This window comes from Suricata suricatta, chromosome 8 (assembly GCF_006229205.1).
Source record: "Suricata suricatta isolate VVHF042 chromosome 8, meerkat_22Aug2017_6uvM2_HiC, whole genome shotgun sequence".
Classification (NCBI taxonomy): Eukaryota; Metazoa; Chordata; class Mammalia; order Carnivora; family Herpestidae; genus Suricata; species Suricata suricatta.
The window spans coordinates 915,132-933,824 of record NC_043707.1 but is presented as its reverse complement, the minus strand read 5'-3'; the positions used below and the strand labels follow the sequence as shown (position 1 = coordinate 933,824).

The 18,693-nt window shown below is 65.5% G+C and overlaps 1 protein-coding gene across 1 annotated transcript in view; it reads right to left on the bottom strand.

Moving 5' to 3' along the window:
• Positions 1–18,693, bottom strand: part of CACNA1H (calcium voltage-gated channel subunit alpha1 H) — a gene marked incomplete at its 5' end in the record, with an annotated part of 56,470 nt that overhangs the window by 18,796 nt on the left and 18,981 nt on the right. The window contains 7 exons of the mRNA XM_029949257.1: positions 1–57; positions 1,158–1,250; positions 1,443–1,761; positions 2,278–2,437; positions 4,286–4,383; positions 4,626–4,759; positions 4,845–4,956. Coding sequence (XP_029805117.1) covers positions 1–57; positions 1,158–1,250; positions 1,443–1,761; positions 2,278–2,437; positions 4,286–4,383; positions 4,626–4,759; positions 4,845–4,956 — 973 coding nt within the window. The remainder of the gene's footprint in view (positions 58–1,157; positions 1,251–1,442; positions 1,762–2,277; positions 2,438–4,285; positions 4,384–4,625; positions 4,760–4,844; positions 4,957–18,693) is intronic.

The window sequence follows — 18,693 nt, the reverse complement described above, 5'->3', positions numbered from 1 at the left end:
CGAGAACTGCGTGGCGATCACCACCAGGCACAGGTTGATCATGAAGAAGGAGCCCACCTGCGGCAGGTGGGCGGGGGTGAGCCTCCTGGGGCCCGGCCGGCGCCCCAGGCCGCAGGGGGTCGGGGTCGGGCGGGGCGGCGGGGGGGCACTGGCGGCTTCTGCACCACAGAGACCGACCGAGTCCCCGTGGGAGCCACGAGAGCTACTGCGTGCCGCCTGTCGGGGGGGCCGAAGACCCCGCTGCGAGCATGGCTGGTGGGGGCGCCCCAGGACAGGCGGGGACCTTGCTGATGCGATGCCGAGCCCTGGCACCCGCCGTGGGCGGCACAGAACACGTGGGCCATGCCCATCTGCAGAGCTCATCTTTGGCTGGCGGGGTGCAGGACACCCTCCTTCCCATCATCTGCATGGCTCACCCCCTTCCCCACTCGGGTCTGTCCCCAGCGGGCCCCTCTCGACTGAGGCCACCCCCCACCTCTCCAGGGCCTTTCCAACCCCTCAGCTTCACCTCCTTCATGGCAGGGTCGCCATGCCGCCCCCCCCCCCCACTCAGGCTCAGAAACAAGGCAGGACATCTGCCTGCATTTGTTCACAGCGGGGGGCCTCGCACACCCTGCCCCGGACGCCATGAGGACGCCATGACGCCTGGAAGCCCCTCTCTGCTGCAGAGAGCCATGCCTGGGGGGAGGGGCACCTACACTAGAGAGATGCTTTTAGGGCGACCTGTTCTGTGGAGAGGGTGTCTGAGGCCCTTAAACACTGTGCAGGGCTGTCACCCCAGACCCGGTCCAGAGTCTTCCGCAGCCTGCAGACAGGACCAGGCCATGAGAGGGCCCGCGGTGCTGCCTGAGGCCTCCCGGAGGGGGGGCTTTCTCCCCCAGCCACCTCCGGCGGGACGCTGGACAGAACCCCCTGCCCCACCACAGGCGGCCCTGGGTCTCTGTTGCCCTGGCCAACCCTGAAGCTCGCCTGGTGCAGGGTACCCCGGAGAGTCAGCAGAGGCTGGGGCGGCACGGCCCTGGGGGCATGGCGATGCCCACTGACTGGGCAGTTCAGGGGTCTGAGGTCAGCTGTCATAACGCAAGGGCGCCTCTACCACTAACACTGGTAGTGTTACCCGCCCAGCTCCCAGGACTCGCCCGGTCGCCCGCACTCACGATGATGAGCAAAATGAAGTAGATGAAGTTGTAGAAAGAGTGGGCGTCCATGACGTAGTACATGATGTCCACCCAGCCCTCCAGCGTGATCACCTGGGGGGGCAGGCGGCTGGACACACGGACGGCCCTGGGAGGGTGGCAGGGGCCTCCTCGCCTGCGTCCCCTCCGGGGCCCCTGTGGGGCCGGTGGGGCAAGCGAACCAACCCCCAGGGCCGCCCACGCTCGGTGCACCCCGTCGACGGGGAACCTGAGGCCCGGGACCCCCGCCACAGGGGCGGGACCCACCTGGAAAATGGCGATCCAGGCGTAGCCGATGTTGTCGAAGTTGATGGCGCCGTTGTGGGGGTTGGAGCCGCCCGAGCGGCACACGTTGTAGTACTGGTTCCAGTTGATGCAGGCGTTGCGGCCCACGCCGGCCCCGCCCTCCGCCTGCGGCTGCCCGTAGGCCTCCCAGCCCAGCGTGCACTCCACGCGCAGCTCGCGGCGGCTGGGGATGTGCGAGCACTTCTGCATGCCGTTGTCCCGGCGCGAGGAGCAGATGAAAGGGTTCTCCTCCCCCTCCTCCGTCTGGTAGTAGGGCCGCAGGAAGCTGAGGTTGCTGTTCCTGAGGGCGGGCGGGAGGCGCGGAGGCAGAGACAAACGGAGGCGCAGAGAGAGAGAGCGGCCAAGATACAGGGAAACACACAGAGACACGGATGTGAACAGAGAAACAAAAAAAAAGAAAAACAATTAAGAACAACAAAGACAGTGAAACAGGCGAACAGCAACAGTGAAACACGCAAATTAATAGGAAAACAAAACCACACATAAAAATAAAGAAACCGGAACCCCAAACAGAAGTAGGCTAGAAAGGACGCGTCTCTAGAGACTAAGGCTGGCAAGAGAGAAGCCTCCTGAGGGCGGAGCATCCGGGTCTGGACTGGAGGGGAGGGGCCTGCTGGGGGCGGAGCATTGTCCTGGGCTGGGGGAGGAGCCTGCTGGCGGCAGAACATCAGAGGCTGGGCTGGAAAGGGAGGAGCCTGATGAGGGCGGAGCATCTGGTGCAGGACTGGAGGGGAGGGGCCTGCTGGGGGCGGAGCATTGTCCTGGGCTGGGGGAGGAGCCTGCTGGGGGCGCGCACCTGGCAAACGTGCTGTCCAAGAAGCAGCGGTTGCGAAGTAGGCCGGCCCAGAGCTGCACGCCCACGATTCCGAAGATGAAGAAGACAAAGAAACAGAGCAGAAGGACGTTCCCGAGCATGGGCAGCGTGTCCAGCAGCAGCGTGACCAGGATCCGCATGCCTGCAGGTGGCAGAGAAACAAGTAAGCAAGGCAGCGCCCTCCTGGGGCTTCCTCTAGGGGCCCACCCTTCCTGTGGGCATTCAGCAGGCGAGAGACCACGATGCTCATTGATCAGACTTGCATAAAAGACAGCAGGGCTGTGGGGCGGGTTCCCCCCAGTCCTTCTGAATGACTGCCAGAGCCCTGGGGACGCCCAGCAGCTCAGGCTTTGGACCGCCTCCAGCGCTCGGGAGCCTGGGGTCTTGCAACGGGGCAGGGCTCGGAGCGTTTCTCTAGGTGCTCTATGGGAGCTATGAGGACACAGGGCCCTGCACTGAAGGCAGGTGGGGTGCGGGTGGGCCACATGGACCCCCAGGGCACATGGTGGTCTTTCCAGACAGTTCTGAAGCCCTGGTAGCCTGGGCGTGGGGGCTGAGAGGGCACATTCATTCAGTCACCCCAGCCCTATGGACCCGCCACTTCCCTGCACCTCTCCCAGCGCAGACCTCAGCAAGGGTAAGACGGGCAAGGCAGGGGCCAAGGCAGCAAACAGCACCCTGGACCCCGGGGTGGGGGAGGGGGCAGGTGCCGAGGTCTCGGAGTAGCACCTATGAAGTGGCAGAGAGGAAGATTCGTGAGGGACACACAGCCAGACATGAACTGGCTCAAAGGGGCACAGATATAATCCAGGGATCAGAGGGGACCCCAGGAAGCCAGTTGAGATGCAACTCTGCCTCGCAGAGGCGCGCTGTTTGGGACAGGGAAACGTCCCCACAGGGAGGCCAGGCTGCTGGGGGGCGATTCTGGCCACTGCAGACATTTAGCCTGAAAAATGAGTATCTGTGGAAATGGGCTGTGCTGTGGCCTCACCGCTCTCAAAGGCGGGCCCGGGTGAGCAAATGGAGTGTGTGGGGAGTGCCAGGCACTGGGCTGAGAGCCACGCAGGTCAGCTCCCTCACACTCACAGCCTCCTGGGGGGGGGTACCACTGGTGTCCTCCTGTTACAGTTGGGGAAACTGAGGCTCCGAGAGGTTCAGCAACTTTTCCAGGCTCACACAGCATGTGAGGCCCACCTGACCCTTGAGGATAAAGCCAGGGGGGCAGGTGGAAAAAGGCACAGGCGTCCCCCAGCATGGCACAACTCCATGACGCCTGCTCTCTGGTGGAGCTGACGTGCCCCGGGCGGGGGGCTCTTGTCTCGAGGGGTGTGCGGCTTCTTCGGGGGGATGTCGGACAGGCCTGGGGGCTGGAGCCGCCAGGACTCAGGTGTACCAGCAGGAGAGGCTGTGCGCACACTGTACGTACAGACCCACGCACACACATAACCAACACGGGACCACGGGCGCTGCCCTCCTGCCCAGGAGAGTAACGGCTGAGTTCAGACACAGCACTGAACACTCGGAAGATGGAAAATCCCAAACCATCTCCGAGTAAGGACAGGCCACTTTCCAAACAAGCAGCCACGTGACTTCTGGAAGCTTCTCTTCGCTTCCCTGCAGCACCAGAGCCTCTGGCAGAGACGACCTGAGAGCAGCCGCTGGCATCCACCAGGCGAAGAGGTCACCAGGCCGTGCTGCCCCCAGAAAGCCCCAGTGTCGTGCAGATGAGGCATCTGAGGCCCAGAGGGTCCGCTCACCCTGCCGCACTGTGGGGAGCCAGCACCCCACGCTGCCTGCCTGTCACACCCCAACGTGGTCCAGGGTGGCTGTCCTCCAGGGCCCTTCCCCCCCCCCCCCCCCCCGGGGCCAGGGTCTGTGCTGGGGCCTGAGAGTCTAGGAGCAGGCTGGGAAGACCTCCGGTTCTATGCCCCGGGGGACCCCTGAGAGCTCTCGGTGAGGCTGGGGACTGTCCCACGGAGGGGCCACTTACTGGGCACACGGTTGATGGCCCGGAGGGGCCGCAGCACGCGCACTGTCCGGATGGCGGAGAGGCTCACGTTGTGTCCGTCCAGGGAGTACTCCATCATGCTGGGGGAGGGGCAGCGGGACAGAGATGCTCAGGGGGTGCCCACCGCCCCACAACCCTTCTCTGGGCACCCGTCAGCCGAGGCCAGGAGGTCCAGGGCAGGTGACCACACGTTGGAGGCCTGGTCCCTGAGTCACCACTGGGGCCCCTCACTGCTCACAGACCCTCTGCCTGTCCTGCCACCCCCACTGCCAGCACAGGAAGCCCCAGGACCCTGGCAGAGGGCATCCCCCGGGGGCTGTACCCCGCCATGACAATAAAGAAGTCCAGCCTGTTCCACGTGTCGCCCAGGTAGCACTTCTGCCCGAACAGCCCCAGGGCGATCATCTTGATGACCATCTCCACCGCGAAGAAGGCGAAGATGAAGTCGTCGAAGGCCTGGCGGGAGGCAGGGCCTGAGAGGCGGTCCCGCAGACCCCTCCCCCAGGATCCGTGCCGCCGCCGGGCTGCCCCCCCAGCCCACCTCCAGGACGCTGCAGCGCTCCGACTGGCACTCGACGTCCTCGCAGGGCCGGAACATGCCCAGGGTCACGCAGTTGAGCATGATGACCAGCATGCTGACGTGCTCGAACCACGTGCGGCAGGCGGTGGAGTTAAGGGTCAGCGCTGGGGGCTGAGAGACGGCCGCGGGCGCGGGGCAGGGCGTGGGGGCGCCCCCACAGCCACCACGGCGCCTAGAGGCCCCGTCACCTGCCGAGCCCTCCACAGCCCCTGTGCCCAGCCCATCGGCCAGCCCCGAGGGGCAGAGCCCCGGAGCTGACCACCGTGTGCAGTGACCACGGCTTTCCCACGTGGGCCTCAGGACACTGCTGTCACCTCCTCGAGGGAAGATGATGGCCATGGCCCTCTGCCAGGCTCCTGCCAGTTTGGGTGTCTCAAAGCGAGGCCAGACACTCGGTGCCCATTCCGGACACCAACGCATGCTTCGGACGCACACAAACCATGAGGGGGCCCTGCACTAACCACCATGGATCCAGCAGGCGCGGCGGGGGGGGGGGGGGCGCCCACAGCAGGTGGGATGAGGCGCGAGAGCTTAGCTCAGCGCAGCAACCGGGCGTGAAGGACCTGCAGTCCTCCTGTGTGGCTGGCTGGCCGGGACCGGGGAGGACACCCCAAGCTGCCTGCAGTGACTGGCCACCTCCAAGAGTGTCCTGCTGGCAGGAGGGCATCCAGGTGGGCTGAGGGCTGAGGGAGCTACATCAGCAGCGAGTGCTACAACCCTTCGGAGGCTGCATCTCAGTCACCTCTGGTTTGGGGCCCAGAGCCCACCCTGACCCGTGAGAACTCCTGGATATTCGGAGAGCAGCCACCAGGTGGCGCTGGGGCCCCACGGAGGCTGCACAGTGGCCTGGTCCAGGGTAGATGTGGCTGCAAAGGGGGTGCATCTCCGCCCCATCCCAGCTGGAAGTCCAGCTCAGGGAGCCCTGTGTCAGGCACGGGTGGGGGGGGGGGAGGGCCAGGCTGCATGGGGGGCTGAGGCCCCACACAAGCCCTGTGAGTGCACGCAGGTAGTCCACGTGGCCAGGAGGGCTTGGGGGACACTCTGTGCACCCCAAATGTCATCCCCAGGGCACAAACCCCTGGACCCATCCCCTCCTCTGAGGTGGGCTTCCTAGGGGGCTGCCTGGGCCAGAGAACAAGGGCAGAAGGGCAGTGGCCCAGGCCCCCAGAATCTGGGTCACGGTGGGGTTAAGGCCTGGGGAGCTGGGTGGGGTCAGAGACATGGGGTGTGGAGGCCCCTCTGCAGGGACAGGAAGCAGCCCATGCCCTCCAGTCCCCCCAGCGCACAGGCCTGCATGGTGCCAGGCCACCAGCATAATTGCCTTCCCACAGAGAGCGCCGTAATGACAGTTAATGGGCTCGGCACTAACAAGGGTCTGTTGTGCTCTGGCTGCGGAAAAACAGAAATCAGCTCCCTGCTAAGGCAGCACCCTGGCCCCCAGGCCCCACGAGGGGTGGGCCTGACACACGTGCCTGCTTGGGTCCTGGCCGGGAAGGACGGGCTGACACTGTGGGCGGTGGGGGGGGGGGGTCGAGACAGCCCGGCTAAGGGCAGCACCCAATACCCAGGGCGCACCTACTGTGCGTCAGCACAGACCCCACACGGACTGGGTCCCACACTCTGTCACGGGTGCTGAGGCTGCACACGGCCACAGGTACTGTCTCCACGGCCCAGGCACTACTCTCCTGGCCTCCCGACCCCTCTGTCCCCCAAGTGCAGCAGCAGCGCCTCTGAGGAGGGCTTATGTGTGGATAGAGTGTCTGTGTGTGTGTCACAGGGATGGGGCTTCTGTCAGGGACGCAGAGGCTCGAAGACCTGCCTGCAGAAGACAAGGCCCACATCCCCACCAGGCACGGCCGGCGATGGCCGGATGGTGTAGGGGAGCGCGTTCCCCCCACCCCCGACCCGGGACTCAGGTAGATCCCGGGTCTTGCAGGTGCGTGCCCGACCCCCACCTGGCAGGGAGGCAGCATCCACAGCCCAGGGCCCCCAGTGCACCGTCACCCAGTGCAGGTGTGGGGACTGTCGGCCTCTTTGGAACCTGGAACCCTCTCTGTCGCAGCACCCCGAGCTCTCCCAGGCTGGGCTGCCCCCCAAGTCCTGCAGGCGCCCTGCTCTAGTGGTAGGGTCCCCAGCCCACGTGGGCCTTGGCCCCCCTGCCTCGCTCTCCATCAGCACCACTCACCCCCACCCCGACCTGGGACTTCTGCTTCTCCAGCCCGCCGCCTGATTTCTCCTAGGCTTGCACCAGTGTCCACTCAGATCCCCCTGGAGACCCCCGTGCAGCAAGATGCAAACCAGGGATGGTGTCCTCAGCGAGGAGGTGCCCTTTCCCATCAGGTCATGAATGTGCATGCTGGCCTGGGAGAAACCCACCAGCTACCCTCGAGCCCCTAACCAGCACTGCCACAGCCGCACCCACCAGGCTGTGGTGTGGCCCCTGCTCTGGACCCTGGGGCAGAGGGCCAGGCAGAGATGGAAGGGACAGGTAGAGGGGATTCCTGCAGGGGACCTGATCTAGACCCTGGAGCTGGTGTCAGGCAAAGTGGAGGACGTCCACCCTCAACAGTGGGGCAGGGCGTGTCTAAGCTCTGGCCTCCTCTGGACCAAGATCCAGGTCAGGAGCCGGGAAGGGCCCTCTCCCCAGGGGAAGCCACAGACCAGGCCCCCAGGCACTTGAAAAGACAGCCCTGCTTGGGCCCCTGAGCTGAAGTCCTACCTCCCCTCTTCCCAAATTTCTGGCAAGCCCTGCCCACCCACCAGCTTCAGGTTCTTCCTGCCGGTGCTGGTCCTGTGGGCCCTGGCCTGCCTGCCTGCCTCACCCACGAGGCGTGTCCTGGGGGCGTGAGACCCCTCGGAGACCCTGCCTTGGCCTGTGTAAAGAGGCATATGCGAGTGTGTGGTCCTCACGAGGAGTCCAGGTCCTGTGGACGGCCAGGAAGTCCCCCGGAGACCGGGGTCACAGGGCTGCATCAGCCCCGCAAAGCAAGGCCACCTTCCTCCCCCTGTCACACCTTAGCAGGCAGCTGAGGACACGCAGTGCCAACCGGCTACCCATCCAGAGCCCAGTGACTTCCAGAGACTTAATTACACAGATGGGTTTTTTGGATTTTAATTAAAAATCCTTTAGATTTTGAACCAATTTCTACGAATTAGAGTCAATTTTCACCATGGGCCCAAGGTAGCCAAGCTGACGCGCAACCAGGAAAAGGTGGCCACCCTGGAGCAGGGAGGGGGCCCCGGTGCCGCCCAGGGCCTGGTCACAGAGGGGCCGTGGCCGGAGTCCAAAGTTAAGTGAGATGGCCTCTCCCACGGGATGCCAGAGCCAGAGAGGCTCTGTCCGGCCGAGAGCTCTCTGACCTACCCTCTTGGACCACCCTGGTCCCAAGGACCTCCCGGGGCCTTGGCTGGGCCTGCCCACCCCCCAGGGTGGTCTCATGTCATAAATGAGAAACAAGGCCCCAGAGAGACTTGAGGAGGGGTCCCAAAGCCTCTCTCAGGGTTGGAGACCCCATTAGTGGTGAGGCCGAGGGTCCTGCCTGCTGGGAGACCCTCGGGCACCATGCCCACCCTGTGAGCCCCACACTCCTCGCTCAAAGCCCTTCTAGCATATTCTGCGCAGCCTGGCCTGACGCCAGCCTTTCCCACTTCCTGTCCACCCTTTAGGCCTCTGGTGAACCAATGCGGTACCACCTCCCCACTTCTGGCAGCCACGCACATGGTTGAGCCCCTACCCCTGGCAGATGTGGAGGAGGGGCCCGGTCCTGCCCTGAGGCTCCCAGTGCCGGGTTCAAGGCCTCTCACACTGAGGCTCCAGTGCACCCCACACAGACCCCAATGCCAGGCCCTAGCGGGCTAGGAGGCGATGGCCGCTGTCCATGGTGCTGAAGCGGCGCTGCCCAGGGCGTGCTCAGGGCTGGGCCACTTACTGGGCAGCTTGCAGGAGGAGGCTTGCCTGACTGGCAGGCTGTGCGGGAACTGCTCCCTCGACCCACCCCCCTTCCTCTTCCTCAGACTCCCAGCTGGCTAGGCAAAGCACACCAAGGGCGGCCTCGAAGACGGCACTGGTGGTGAGCACCTTCTCCCTGTCCCTGGGTGTGGGTACTAGGTGGCACTGGCCTGGAAGCAGGGGTGACCCTGTTGGTCTGCTGCTGGGAGCAGGGATGGAAGCCAGAGGGGCTCCTGGCCACTCAGCTCCCCACTCTCAGTGCCAACAGGGACCCTGACAGTCCCTGACACTGCCTCATCCCAGTGACAATGGCTTCCAGGGTCCTGGAACGAGGTGGTCCAAAGGGTGGTCCTGGACCCCCAAGCCAAAGCCTCACTGTTGACACGCAGCTCCCCACGGCCACCCAGACCCGCGGTGCGGGCCGTTTCTCCCCCTGCCCAGCTCAGGGCCAGAAGATGAGAGCCCAACCCCGACAACACATCTGCGGCCCCCCCCCCCCCCCCCGCTGAGCCTCCGCTGCCCCATACGTACCATGGGGGTGCAGCAGCTGTTTCGGGGGCTGAGGGATTCAGCCAGATTCCCTTCTTTCTGCGGGAGTGTCCAGCGGGCTCCACGCCACTCCTCTCCTCCCCCATCCTGACAAGGCCACCTCACTCCCCTGACCGACCCCAGACACGGGGCGGGAGGGCACGTCGTGTATTCACCAGAGGGACAGGGCAGCTGGACACCCCTCACTGAGACACACTCCAATGGGGAACACAGCTGCCGGCGGGGGGGGGGTTCTCTATGCAGGGCGTGTGGGGACCAGGCCCTGATCCCACAGCCTGGGCTCCCTGAGGGGCTGTCATGAGATCACGCAGATAGAAAGCTCCGGAAGATGAGTGCGCCCCGAGCAGGTGCCCCTCCCACCACCCTCTAGAGCAATCTGCTCAGCCAGCTAAGCTCCATTAGACCAAATCCACAACAGCTTGGCGTGAGCGCCCCAGTGTCGGCCGGGCTGGGGGAAGGGCGGCGGCGGCCCAGGGAGGGGCCAGAGCCCCTCCTCACCACCGCCTCGCCCCAGGTCAGGACCCCGTCTCCCTGCCTTTGGTCTCCTTAGCCCCAGCACCAGCCCCACAGCCGAGAGGTGGCCCTGGGCCGTTGGGGTCCGCCATCCGTGGGGAGTCCCCAGCCCAGACCCCCACTCGAGGCCCTCAGGGACCAGCCTCAGACCCCGATGGGGCTGGCAGTCTTCCTGGGTAGTTTAAACGCAGATGGGGTGCAGGGGTCAGCTCAGCCAGTCCAGGGGCCCCACAGGCACACCCCCCGCCCCCAGAGGCCCCGCCCTGTGGCCCAGTGCGGAGCAAGCCCTCCCCTGCCGCCCCGCCCCCCGCCCCCCAGCCTTCATTCTCCTGAGCATTCAACCTCGCTCTTCCAATTTGCTCCAAGAGACAAGCGTATGTTTATTCATGGGGGAGAAAGCCCATCCCACAGGGGAAAACAATTCTGGGCCACTGAAGAGTAGACGTCTACTGTACCCCCCACGGCTGAGTGGGCGGCTGCAGACAGAACAGCTGTGGGGCCGGAAGAAGCACCCCACGCAGGCCCAAGCCCGCCGTGGACCAGGCCCTGGGGCCCCGTGGGCAGCGGGGGGGGGGGGGACCCCGAGCACCAGCCCACGCCTCAGAGCACAGCGTGGCCTTCCCCAGACCGGCCCCTCCCCGGCCCTCCGCCCACACACCCACTGAGAGCAGGTGAGGCTGGCCCAAGGTCCGTGCGGGGGCCGGGCGGGCCAGGGAGCGCCACCTGGGGGCCCCGAACATCAGACCGTTTTCACGGACAGGGCGCGAGGCTGCAGCGGGGCCGCACGCAGGCTCCGAAACGCTTCCTGAGCAGATGAAGGACACCTTCGTGGGGGCAGCCCCAGCGCGGAGCTCGCCCCTCCAAAATGTGGCTTGACACACGTGAGTGAGGAGCCCCCGGGGGAGGGAGGGAGACGGGGTCCAGGCAGGGGCGACAAGACCAGCAAGAGCAGGACCCCCTCCCCATGCCCCCTGGGTCCCCACTCGACCTGTGTGATCTTGAGTGTTCTTACCTGAGACATACTCATGTCAGGGCTTGTCCCCGACCCCCTCCCTGCAATCCCTGTTCCTCAGCGCGATTCATGGACACCACCTCCAGGCACGGTGGGCAAGATGGACAAGGGCTGAGCCCGTAGCAGGGTCCTCCTGAGACAGCCAGTTCCACGTGGAGCACAGACGGCGGCTGGCAGCACCGCGGACTCTGTGTGGACGCAGCTCCCACCCAGGCGCAGCCCCCAGCTCCCCAAACCCTCGGGTCCCCCGCACAGCTCCGCTCTGACGGACATGCACGTGCTCACGGCACCCACGGTGGCCCGAAGCAGGAAGCAACCCAAACGTCCACTGATGCACAGGTCGATGAACGAGATGTGGCCCATCTGGGCAGCGACACGTCCACCAGCCGTGAGGAGGAACGGAACCCTGACACTTGCCACCCCGTGGGTGAGCATCGCGCACGGGGCACTTGGGGACAGAAGCCCACGGACGAGGAAGAGAGTGTGGGAACCAGTTCCAGGACGCATCCAGAACAGGCAGATGCAGACGGACTGTGGACTGGTGTCTGCCATGGGCCATGGGGGACAGGGGGTGCAGAGAGTGAGAGCTAGTGGGGACAGGCTCCCTGGGGGGTGACGGACTGTTCTGGAACTAGGCAGAGTGGGAGGTGGCACCACGCAGCCAACACACTGAACTCCCCAGGACACATGCCTTTCACCTCGTAGTGTTGGGGATTCTTTTCGACCACTCTGTCTTGCTGGATTTCTGGGGCCCCCAACCTGTCCTTGCCGTCCCTCAAATCACAGGCGAGACTCAGGCCTGGCACTGGGCTGGCACGGAGGGCCCCCCACCGGCCCCTCCGCCACACAGCCTCCCTCCCTCCCTGCAGGGCACAGCCACCCCCCAGCACTCCAGGGCCCTCGTGGTGGCCTCCCATCACGGGCCAGCTGCCTGCAAGGACAGCATCCGGCGGCGCCTCCCAGAGCTCACGGCAGACCAGGTGACGGGATCGGGGGCAGCGGCACAGCAGGAGCCCCAAGGAGGGTGCTGAGGCGAGGCCCCTCGCCAGCCACCCTGGGGTGTTAGCCCAGGGAAACTGGCCTGGCCCCGCCCTGGCAGGGTCCAGGCCCCAGCACACAGCGCAGGGCTGCAGGGGGTCCACACCTGTGCACCTGTTAACGAAGCCCAAAGCCTATGGGGACTCGGGCCCAGAGGGGCCTCAGACAGGGGCCTGCTTCCTGGTCTTGGGCCCCAGCAAGGACCCTGCCCGTGGGGCGCCGCCACCGTGAAGCACTGATGGCCCCATGGGGCCCCACCTACACCCCTTGCCGTGGGCTGTTGTCCGTGTCCCTGCCACGGACCTCCACCTTGTGGTCAGCGGGTTCCCCGAGGTCTTAGCACCTCTGCCCCAGCCTGGGGGTCAGGCACCCCGAAGGAAGAGTGCAGTGCCCCCGGGGCAGATGGCCCTTCCCTGGGTCCTGACCCCAACCATTCCCTAAGCACTCGCGCTCAATCAACCAGCAATGGAACGGACTGATTCAGCCTTCAGCTTCGGGGATGGGGCCCAGGCCCGGCGGGATATTTACGTGCAGGGGAGGGGGCCTGGGAAGCATCTCAGTAGTGCCGGGGCTCAGCTGCTCAGACCCCTGCTCTGCAGGCCCCGCCAGCCCACCCCCTCCCCCAGGACTGACCGGTGCGGTGGGCGATGAAGCCACACCCAGTGTGGCCGAGACCTGGTGGAGGCGCCCTGACGCTGTGGACAAAGCCTGCCACCCGGCACCTGCCACCATGCCATGTGGGAACGGACGGTGCTCCGGGGGCAGGGCCGCTGGGGAGCCTCTCTGAGGAGGGGGAGCAGCCCCTCCAGATCTCACCACGAAGGAAGTTTCTCTCCTGCCTGAGGTTGTTGCCGTGACAACACACTGCTGAAAAGGTGAGGAGGGGGCTCTGGGAAGGGGACCCCCTGCTCACTCCCTCTAACAGCCCCAGGCTCAGCCTCCCCACCCAGCGCAGGATTTTCAGTGGGGAAGGGGGTGGGGTCCCGAAGATCCTGTTAGTGTCTGGGAAGAAGGGGAGGGGGGGGTGGAGGGGGGGAGGGCCCGGCGGCCTGGCGCGCCTGCAGGAGGACTACTTCGAAGCCAGAACACAGTGGCCTTCCTGCCCGTCCCCACCACACGTGTCTGCTCTGCACGGGAAAGGGCCCTGTTCCCTGTGGCCAGGTCCCATCCACTCAACCTGTGGGGACACGGACTGCTGCCCCCAGCCAGCCACGTGTGCCCCGGGGACCAGAGGTCTGCCCGGCCGTCCAGAACCCCCCGGACGCGGCTCACCCGGCATCTTGGCGACAGGCTCTGCCACAGCCACCGTGGGGTGCATGGCACCCATCCCCCCACTCGGACACGGGCTCTGCCAACCTCTATGCCCCCGTCCCCAGGCTGCTCCTGAAGGGTTCCCTCGGCTCGAGCCCCAGCCCCCCGCTGCTTCCCCGGCCTGGGGGGGCCTCCTCCCCAACCCTGCCCCCGTCCCATCCCCTCACCCACGGCCTAGGCCTGTGTGACTCATGCTCACTGGGCCCTGGCTGGGGTGGGGAGCCGGGAGAGCTGGCCAAACATGGAGCTGTTTGTTCTCGGTCAGCGGCTCAGGGTCACGCGGGGGGAGTTCGGGGGGCCGGGCTGTTCCCGGGACAGCACCTCCCCTGGGGAGCTGAGAGGCGGCGGGCCCCCTCCCCGTTGGAGCCGGCCACCCACCCCGTGACAGGAGCTCATCACCCCACCAGTGCACACCTCTGGCCACTGGAATGTTCTTTCTCCACTCGGAGAGCGTCTCCCTGTGCCGGCGGCCCCAGACACTTCTGGAGCTGTGCTCTGGGACACCCCGGGAAGCCAGCTCCGACCACGACTCACAGCGAACCGCCTTCCCAAACCCCTGGCACTACTGCCCCCAGGAAGCCCTGGGCGGTGTCCAGGGCTACGGCCACGTCCTGGCCAGCAGAGCCCAGTGCCTGGATCTGTCGTTCTGGGCCTCGAGGCCCCGATGCCCCTCCTGCCGGCATAATTCCTGAGCTCATCTGGGTGCTGTGTGGTCCTCGCCCTGGGGGCATCCACACCCGTCTGCCACAGGAGCAGCCCCTCCGCCCCGGCGGCGGAGGGCCCTGGGCAGCCAGACCCTGGCAACTGAGGGAGCCTGTGCCCCTGGCATGCCCGTGCGAGGAGCACTGGGGACCCAGGTCTGGGCATGCGTGTGTGTACTGTGTGCCGTGCACGCCCCCCCCCCCAATCCGAGCAGAACACATGCAGGCACGCTCCCACTCCAGCCAAGGACACGCGCATTCACACTCACGCACACATCTCTGAGGAGCTCACCTTGCCAGGAGGGAGGTTGGGGGTTGGCTTTTCTCCGGAAGGAAGAGCCTCCCCCCCCCCCGAAAAAATGCAACACGCGTTTACACAGACGTCACGGAGCCCAAGCACGTGCCCACAGCTCCCTCTAACTGCACGATTTTAAAGACCGTGCTAATTAGGAAGAGCGCTAATGTCTCTGCTTAGCTCTTAATAAAGAGCTTGATTTCGGTTATTTTCAAGGCATAATTGAGTGGAAAAGCACCCCGTCTCCACCTGCAATTACCATCCTGCAGGAAGCCTGCCGCGCTGGCCTCGGACCCTCGCCGAGACCCTGCCAGCCACTGGGCGGCGGCACATGAGAGTGTCCTGGAGGCCACAGCCCCCCTCCCGGCCCTTTCCCGCCTCAAAGTGGAGCCTGCCCCCAGTCCTGTCTCCTTCCTGTGTCTCTAGCTCTCTGCACAGCCCCCCACGCGGCTCCAGACAGCCCCCCACGCCGTGGCTCTGGCTTGTGCCCCCCTGGAGCAGCTGGTGGCTCGGAACGCTCCGAGGACCCGCCTTGTCCTGGATGCACAAGTCAGAGGGACCGGCCTTGCCGGCGAGGCTCCTCTGCTCAGGCTGGGGCCCGCTGCAGGGGGCCCTGCACAACCCCCAGACCCTGGAGGGAAAGGCGGGGGCGGGGAGGGGGGCACAGAGCCAGGAGGGCCCTGGGGAAGAAGGCAGACACCCGTGGGGACAGGGCTTCGGGGCCTGCTCTGGGCAGGAATTCTCTGGGCCAGAAATAACTGCCTCAGCTCCACGGCACAGCTGCCCGAGTCCTGAATTAGCGACCCCGGGGGACTGGACGCTCCGTCCCTGGGAACTCGGCCTGGAGAAGCCGTTTGCCCCGCCCCCGGCCGGGAGGCTGCCCAGAACCTCGGCCCCTGGGTCTGCAGGAAGCTGAAGGCAGCCCCCTACCGCAAGACCACCTGGCCCCGGGTGGCAGCGCCTGACCCGGGGGGCCGTGGGTGGGGCGGCCTCCCCAGCTCTGCCGCCCCTCACCTCCCACCGACACCCGGTACACACGGTGGGAATGTGCATAACCTGCAGGTATACAACCCTGCACACATGTGAGCCTGGCGGGGCCCCAGGTACGGGCACGGGGGGCCCCTGCAAGCAGGAGGGTCCCCATGCTCTTGACCCACAGCAGCCGGCTCCTCCCTGAAAATCCCAGCCTCCCACGAGCGCTGCCTGGCAGCTGGGTATTAAGAAGGAAGGGCAGGGGCGCCTGGGTGGCTCAGTCGGTTGAGCATCCGGCTTAGGCTCAGGTCAGATCTCACGGTTCATGGGTTCTAGCCCTGCATTGGGCTCTGTGCTGACAGCTAGCTCAGAGCCTGGAGCCTGCTTCCGATTCTGTGTCTCCCTCTCTCTCTGACCCTCCCCTGCTTGCACTGCCTCTGTCTCTCAAAAATAAATAAAAACCATTAAAAAATTTTTAAAAAAAAGAAGAAGAAGAAGGAAGGGCAGGGGTGCCCGGTGCTCAGTGTGCTGGGCGTCCCACCCCTGCCTTTGACTCAGGATCTAGCTCACGGTTCATGGGACTGAGCCCACGGTGGGCTCTGCGGTGTCAGCGCACAGAGCCTGCTTGGGATTCTGTTTCTCCCCCACTTGGGCTTGTTCACTCTCTAAGAAATATTTAAAAAAACAAAAAAAGGACGGCCCTCATGGCAGCCCCTGTCCCCTGCCCCACCGCAGCACAGGGGTGCCCCCCATCCCAACAGCTGGGCAGCCAGGGTCTCCTTCTGGGGGTGGGAACAGGGGAAGGGCCCCCAAACCTCCTAGCTGAGGTCAGGGACGCAGTCCGGCCCCCACGCACGGACACGACACACCCTCTCCAACGGCCCGCAGGACTCCTTCCCAAACGTGCTGGCAGCTAAGAACCCTCGGGGACAGGACAGCCGGCTGGGGGCCCACAGGACATGGGGTTTCACATCCCTGCCAGGTTTCGGAAGTAGCCTGCCAGCAGGTGGGCTGAAGCCCGGGCACCTGCCATAGCTTGTCGCCCACTGAGTGACTCCTCTGCCAGCCCTATAGGGCACCACGGGTAAGCCAGGACCCCTGACACGGCCCTGGTCCCACGGGATGGGGCCTGCCTTCCTGCTGGTGGCCTCTTGTCAGGGCCTGGGGCTGCCCCGAGGACGGTGTTTGGGCATAGCCCCAGGCTGGGTGGCTGGAGGCCCCAGGACTGGGAGCAGGATCTGGAACCTTCCCGAGAGTCTCAAGCACTGGGAGTTAAGATGCGCCCCCCCACCCCAACAGCTCCAGCCCATTGGCCACTGAGGGACAAATGTCCTACAGAAGCTGGACACGGGCCTTGGTCCTGAGAACTCGCCAGGGCGCAGACTCCCATGGAGACCAACCACCCGCCGTGGGAATCAGCCCTGAGTGGGGCAGGGAGCAGGACGGCCACGGAGCAAGCCCAGTGGTCAGAACCCACGACAGAGACCCAGGCGGGCCCTGTGCCCTGACTCTTGGAGAGAACTCGGGGCTGGGGTCCTGGGGCAGCAGGAGCCAAAACACCTGCTCCCCACACCTCCAGGCCTGTGGGTGCCCAACAGCCCCCTCCAGGAGCCCCCCACCCAGCCCCTGGTGGGGACAGGCTCTGTGGCAGACTGCCTTCCACCGCCCGGCCTCGAGTTCAGATCCTGCCTTTGGGAGCAGAGCTTTGGCTGTCTGAGCAGTGTTCTCACCCCCAAGGGCACCACCAGTCCGGAAGCTGCCTGTGCAGCAGCCCGGGGCCCCCGGGAAGGCTCGCCGTGGTCTGAGTAGAGTCCAGTCCGTGGACTCCCTGCGTCATGGGGGACCTCAGAAGCCCAGGGACAAGAAAGCCCTTGGGCAGGCAGTAAGGTCAAGGCCGTGGGGCCACCTGTCTCACCGCGCCACGTTTTCTAGCACTTGAGTCCCCTGCACCTGAGCAGACCCCCCACAGGTGCCCCTCAGGAAGGCCCGGGCAGCCCCTTCTCCTCACAGGGGGCTGTTCCGCCAGCCCCTCGGCCCCGCTCCAGACCTCAGAGGCCCTCTGGCCGTGGAGGCTGGGATGCTGGCCCTCGGGCCTCAGCCCTGGCCCCCCTCCCATGGCGTTATTAACGGCAATGACATTTAAAAAGGATTGCCCAGAACCTCGCAGAGCAGATTTCAAAGTGAAACGGGCTGGGCTTGAGCTCAGCACGGGGGGCTGCTATGCCCTGTGCCTCCTGAGGCCCCACCGACCCCGGCCCGTGGCCTGGCCCTGACATTTCCTTGCTGCCGTCACCATGGCGTCCTCAGAGAGCCCGCCCCAAGCCCAGGGCCGATGTCCCTCCGAGTGCGGAGGAACGGACAGAGCGCAGCGTGGTCTGACTGCGGCTCAGGGTCACGGACACTCATCACAAGGACAAAGTCACGTTCCAGCTAGGCCGACGTGAGGGCAGGGCGCACTCACCGGAGTCATCCTGGAATCAAGTGAAAAGTGTCCCTGGCGCCAGGCCACAGCCACCTTCCCTGCTCGGCCACCAGCAATGGGCCCCTCGCTCCCACGCTAGACCCGCCCGGCCCCGGTCGTCCTCCGGGCTGAGCTGTGTCCACTCCAGAGTCCTACGTTGCCGCCCCAGTGCCCAAGGCCCCCGACTGTACCTGCATTTAAAGAGGTGACTTGGGTGAAACGGGGCCACACGGCTGGGTCCTAATTCCAGCCGACCAGTGTCCTTACAAAGTTCAGGACACAGACCCGCACACGCGGACCACCACAAGAGGACACGCGGACATGCCGGCCCGCCACCCCTGGGTCGTGGCTCTCCAGCCTTTGAGGAACAAACGTCTGCGGGAGCCACACACGGAAGCGCTGAGCGCACAGACGCAAGTTCCCCGAGCGCCATCACATCCCTGGGGGCCTCCCCTGTCCCCTGCTCAGTGCCGGCTCACCCCGCAGCTGGCCTGAGGCCCCGGCCCCACCAAGCTCCAAGACTCGGGGGGAAGACACTTCGGGAGTGGCACTGGGGGTCCTGCTGTCTGGACAGACGGGACAGTTGGGACAGGTGAGTGTCTCAGCTCTTTGGAAATGCTTCCCAGACACACAGGCTCGGCCCCGTCTGTCCGCAGGGGTGGCGGAGGGGCCCCAGCAGCAGCCATGTTCTGCCGTGGTGGGCGTGGCACGAAGTGCTCCAGGCCACCGGGGACCAAGCTTGTCACCACGACCCTTAGGAAGACCCAGCAGCCTGGGTCGTGCACAGAGGGGCAGGCTCCCTGTGCTGCCTGAGGGCACAGACAGACAGGTCCCCAGACCCAAGCCCCCCACCAGGGGGCCTGCACGCGGGGCTGGGCCCTCAGAGCTTCCAGAAAAGGGTGTGCAGGCGGGGACAGGTGCGGCATCTTCCCACAGGCCAGGCCTGGGTGATTCCGGAATGTCAGTGGCCGAGCTCGGCCCCCCACATGGGAGGGACACGTTCCCACGG